At 53.7% G+C, this 3,883-nt stretch overlaps 1 protein-coding gene across 1 annotated transcript in view; it reads right to left on the minus strand.

Annotated features, from left to right (window-relative positions):
* The window catches only part of METTL22 (methyltransferase 22, Kin17 lysine), a 20,864-nt gene extending 19,366 nt beyond the window's left edge, over positions 1 to 1,498 (minus strand). The window contains exons 1-2 of the mRNA XM_019666127.1: positions 884 to 1,498; positions 73 to 453 (exon numbers count right to left, since the gene is read on the minus strand). Of these exons, the coding sequence (XP_019521672.1) occupies positions 73 to 453; positions 884 to 1,004 (502 nt within the window). The 5' untranslated portion in view covers positions 1,005 to 1,498. The remainder of the gene's footprint in view (positions 1 to 72; positions 454 to 883) is intronic.
* Positions 1,499 to 3,883: the final 2,385 nt, after the last annotated feature.

Below are 3,883 nucleotides of genomic sequence, written 5' to 3' on the forward strand. Positions count from 1 at the left end.
CTGAACACAGAGCCAATGCTCAAACGGACAGAGGTGCTGTCTTGGTGACGGGTGAGCAATGCCTTTATTTACCTATTTTGATGACATCGCGGGTGCTGCTCTCTTGTGCTTCGTCTCCCAGGATGTCATCTTCCTCCTGTGTTAGAATCATGGGGTGTACCTTGTCTCTCAGAGGCCCTGCTGGCTCGGGGTCAGAGGCAGCTCGCGGTCTTCTCACGACATCCAAATCTCCATCCTCGTCCAGCTGAGCTCCCACCCACTCCTGGCCGGTGGTGTCAGTGCCAGCCTGGAGGGAGAAATCCTCGCTGCTGCGGCCACTCCCGGGAGGGGACCTGATGTTGCCTGTCCCAGCAGGAGTTTCCTCTGTGGGAACATCTCTGTGATCACCACCCTCCGCCCCTGAGTCTGTCTGAGTGTCTTGGTTCCACACAAACTTGAAGTGGGACAGGAAAACTGAAAGGCAAGACAAAATATAAAAGGAGAGTATTTCCAGCTGTCCTCTTGTTTCCGCCTCTTCTTCTTTCAAAAAATTTGATTTCCACCCGGAAAAGGTTTTGAAGGCCAGATGGAGACATAGTAACGCCAGCAGAAAAGGCCTGTGGGATTCAGCCATGACACTGCAATCATGACCACCACCAAAAGCAGCTACCATTATATGACCATCTGCAGTGTAGATACTCAGCCCACATTATCTCATGCAGTCGCCACAGTCACTATGAAGAGAGCAATATCAGCTCCATCTTACAGACGTGGAAACTGAGGCTTAGAAGTTAAGGGAGCTGAGAAGGTCACACAGCTCTGAAGGTGGCTGATGCTCCTCTCACTACACTGTCCCTCTTCTGAAGGCCTGGAGGACAGGACAAAGACAGCAAGTGTTCCTTACCATCTGGTGACCAGAAAGTCACTGGAACAAGTTTCAGTAAGAGTACGTGTACCAGGAGAGGTGGGCTGCAGGCAGGAGGTGCAGGGACTTGAGCGGTCAGTCCTAGGCTGGAGTCCTCCATTTCTCCAGGCTGTGTGACCCTGGGCAAGTCACTGATCTGTTCTAAGCCTCAGTTTCCAGAATTCAGGAATCCAAATTGAGACGTGAGGGAAAGGGGTTGTTATTAGTCAGCCACGCCACAATAACAAGCTAAAAAGGATGATGGGCGGGCCTGTCAGAGATGACACCTGAGGAGCCAGGGCTACGAGGGAAAAGGGTTCTGGGCAGAGAGAACAGCAAAAACAAAGGCACTGCGGGAGAAAGGTGTGTGCACTGTGTAAGGGGCGGAAAGGAGCAGAAAGTGGCTGCAGAGCAGAGAGGGACAGGGAGATAAGCGTGGATACACAGCCAGGGGCTGGGTTGGGCTGGACCTCGCAGGCCAAGCTGAGGAGTCTGTTTTTATTCTAAGAGCAGGGGGAAGCCACCGGAGGGTGTCTAAATCAGGGCCGAGATGTGGTTTGCACTTTCAAGAGGCCCCCTTAGCTTCTGGGGAGATGAGTGGGGGAAAGTGCAGGAGAAAAGCCAGGCAGCCCTGGTGGGAGTAGCAAGGGATGAAGGGGCTGCACTGGCAGAGGGGATGGAGGGCAGTGGGCAGCTGGAACCCCAGNTCCTCCAGCTGCTGCAGGGACGAGCGGAAGTGGTCGTAGGCTTCGCACGTGACGTCCAGGTGACTCAGCGTGAAGTTCAGCCTGCACACAAGCAGCCGACACACTGCCCGTCACGACTCGGAAAGGGTCTGGCCGGTGCCCACCACGTGCCTTCCTGCCACCTCCAATCTCACTCGGGTTGCAGGGTGGGCGTCAGCGAGTGCCTACTGTGTGTTTAGCATCTGAACATGCCTCCTTCCTGAACAGGGAAGTCTGCCTGGCAGGTGGAAGTGGCCACCAGCTCCATTTTACAGATGTGGAAACGGAGGCTCCGAGAGGTGAAGTCACATGCCTACGGTAACACCGCTGCCCCAGGAGCTACAAACTGGTGCAAGGGCTGCATGCAGACCAGCACCTGCGGCCGGGGCTCCGTGTGCGCGCCTGCTCACTCCGCCCGCGTCCAGCACAGGCATGGCACGTGGCTGGGCCATGACTATGTATGCAATGAGTGGCAGACGGAGGGGAGGGGGCCTGGGGAAGCCCGGTGATGGAGAGAATGGTGCTGGGAAGTTGGTGGGGCTGGGGACATTTCGGAGGGGGTGACTTCAGAACTGAGTCCTCAGAGCATCCTCACCCCGGCCACTAGTACCTTTCCACACCCTAGTCTGCCACACGATTTAACTTGAACTTCAAACTCTTCGCCTCTTTCCGTTTTCTTTCCAAAATCTTTTAACATGAAACATTTCAAAGATATAAAAGGAGCGAGAAGAGTATGATGAGCTGCCAGCTTCAACCACCGTCAACTCATGGCTACTGTCACCTCTGTCCCCCTCCCCATTAGATTAAAAAGCAAATGCCAGATTCCTGCCATAAATACGTCCGTGTGCATCTTGAGGAGATAAAGGCCTTTTCCACCTAAAAACAAATTTAACAGTAATTCTTTGCCATAAAGTGTCCAGTCAGTGTTCAACTTTTCCTGACTTTTCGATTTTTCCATTACAGTCTGTAAGATCAGAATCCCGCCGAGGCCCACACACCGCCATCGGCCATGTGTACCTTGAAGGACGTCCCAGGCATTATCGGTATAAACGAATGCGCCTGTCGGATGGCTTTGGACAGCACTGTGATCACTTCCACAGGGCGAATTTCTAGATGCTGAGTGGCTGGGTCACTATGTTCAGTTCTATGGATTTTGCTACACATTCCAAACTGCCTTCAGAAAAGTGTGGACTATCCCTAAGAGACAGAGAAAACAGCACCGTGTCCAGCACTGCACCTGTCACAAGACGGACACGCCCATCAGTGGGAGCCCTAACGTTGTCGGATACTCCAGCGGGAGTGTCCTGGAGGGGCTGCGTCTGCATCAGGGGGAGGGCAGAGACTGGGGGACCAGCGGAGACAGATGGCACTCAGGAACAGGAAGAGGACAGGCCCTCGACAGACTGTGGTAGCCACGCGCCTCAGCTCTGGTGCATGGCCCGCCCTCAGCGACTAGCTGTGGCTCAGGAGGTTCTCTGATGCTTCCTGGCCTTCCTCTCTTCATCTGAGAAATGGGGACGGGGCAGCGCCCCCACACCGGTGGGGCTGGTATGTGGATTACATGAGGCCACGTGTGTAAGGGACACAAAACAGGCGCTCACTGAGTGACGATGATGACACTGAGGCCAGCGTGTTTAGAAGGTAAGAGCCTGGGGCCGGCCAAGTGGCTCAGTTGGTTAAGAGCTCACTCAAGAGTGTGAGCTCTGAGCAACAACGGTTCAACGCCCGGCCCAAAAGAAAAACCAAAAAAAAAAAAAAACCAAAAAAAAAAAAAAACCAAAACAAAAAAAAGAAGGTAAGAGCCTGTTTTTTGGGATGCCAACACGGCCCCCGGGTGCAGACCTCACCTTTTTTCCACAGAGAGAATGGCTGTGCAGGTGTTTTTCAATTTGTGAGCGAGTCGGCAAAGTGTTTTAAACAGAGCATCGGTTAAGTCGTCGTCGTAAAACACTGCAAGGAAGAAAAAAGGCGTTAGGGGCCAACATGCAAATATCAGAGAAGCCTCTTCCTCAGAGGACCCCCTCGGACACTGTGGACGGAATCCTTATAAACGTGGCAGCAACAGTTAGAATGCACACCGCGCGCAGATGTGGCAGGACGTCCTAGAAAGATGCTTCTGAAACACAGAGAACTCCGTGGAGGGGGAGGCATGCGCGCTGGGCTACACATGACGATGACCGAGCTGCGAGCGAAGGACGGTCTTACCTTCGGCTGCGAGCAGTACGGTGGTGTGGCTGTACAGGTCGGAGATGTCCTCTTCTGACCAGCTGAAGAG

The sequence above is a fragment of the Hipposideros armiger genome, unplaced genomic scaffold (assembly GCF_001890085.2).
Source record: "Hipposideros armiger isolate ML-2016 unplaced genomic scaffold, ASM189008v1 scaffold_461, whole genome shotgun sequence".
In the NCBI taxonomy this organism is placed as follows: domain Eukaryota; kingdom Metazoa; phylum Chordata; class Mammalia; order Chiroptera; family Hipposideridae; genus Hipposideros; species Hipposideros armiger.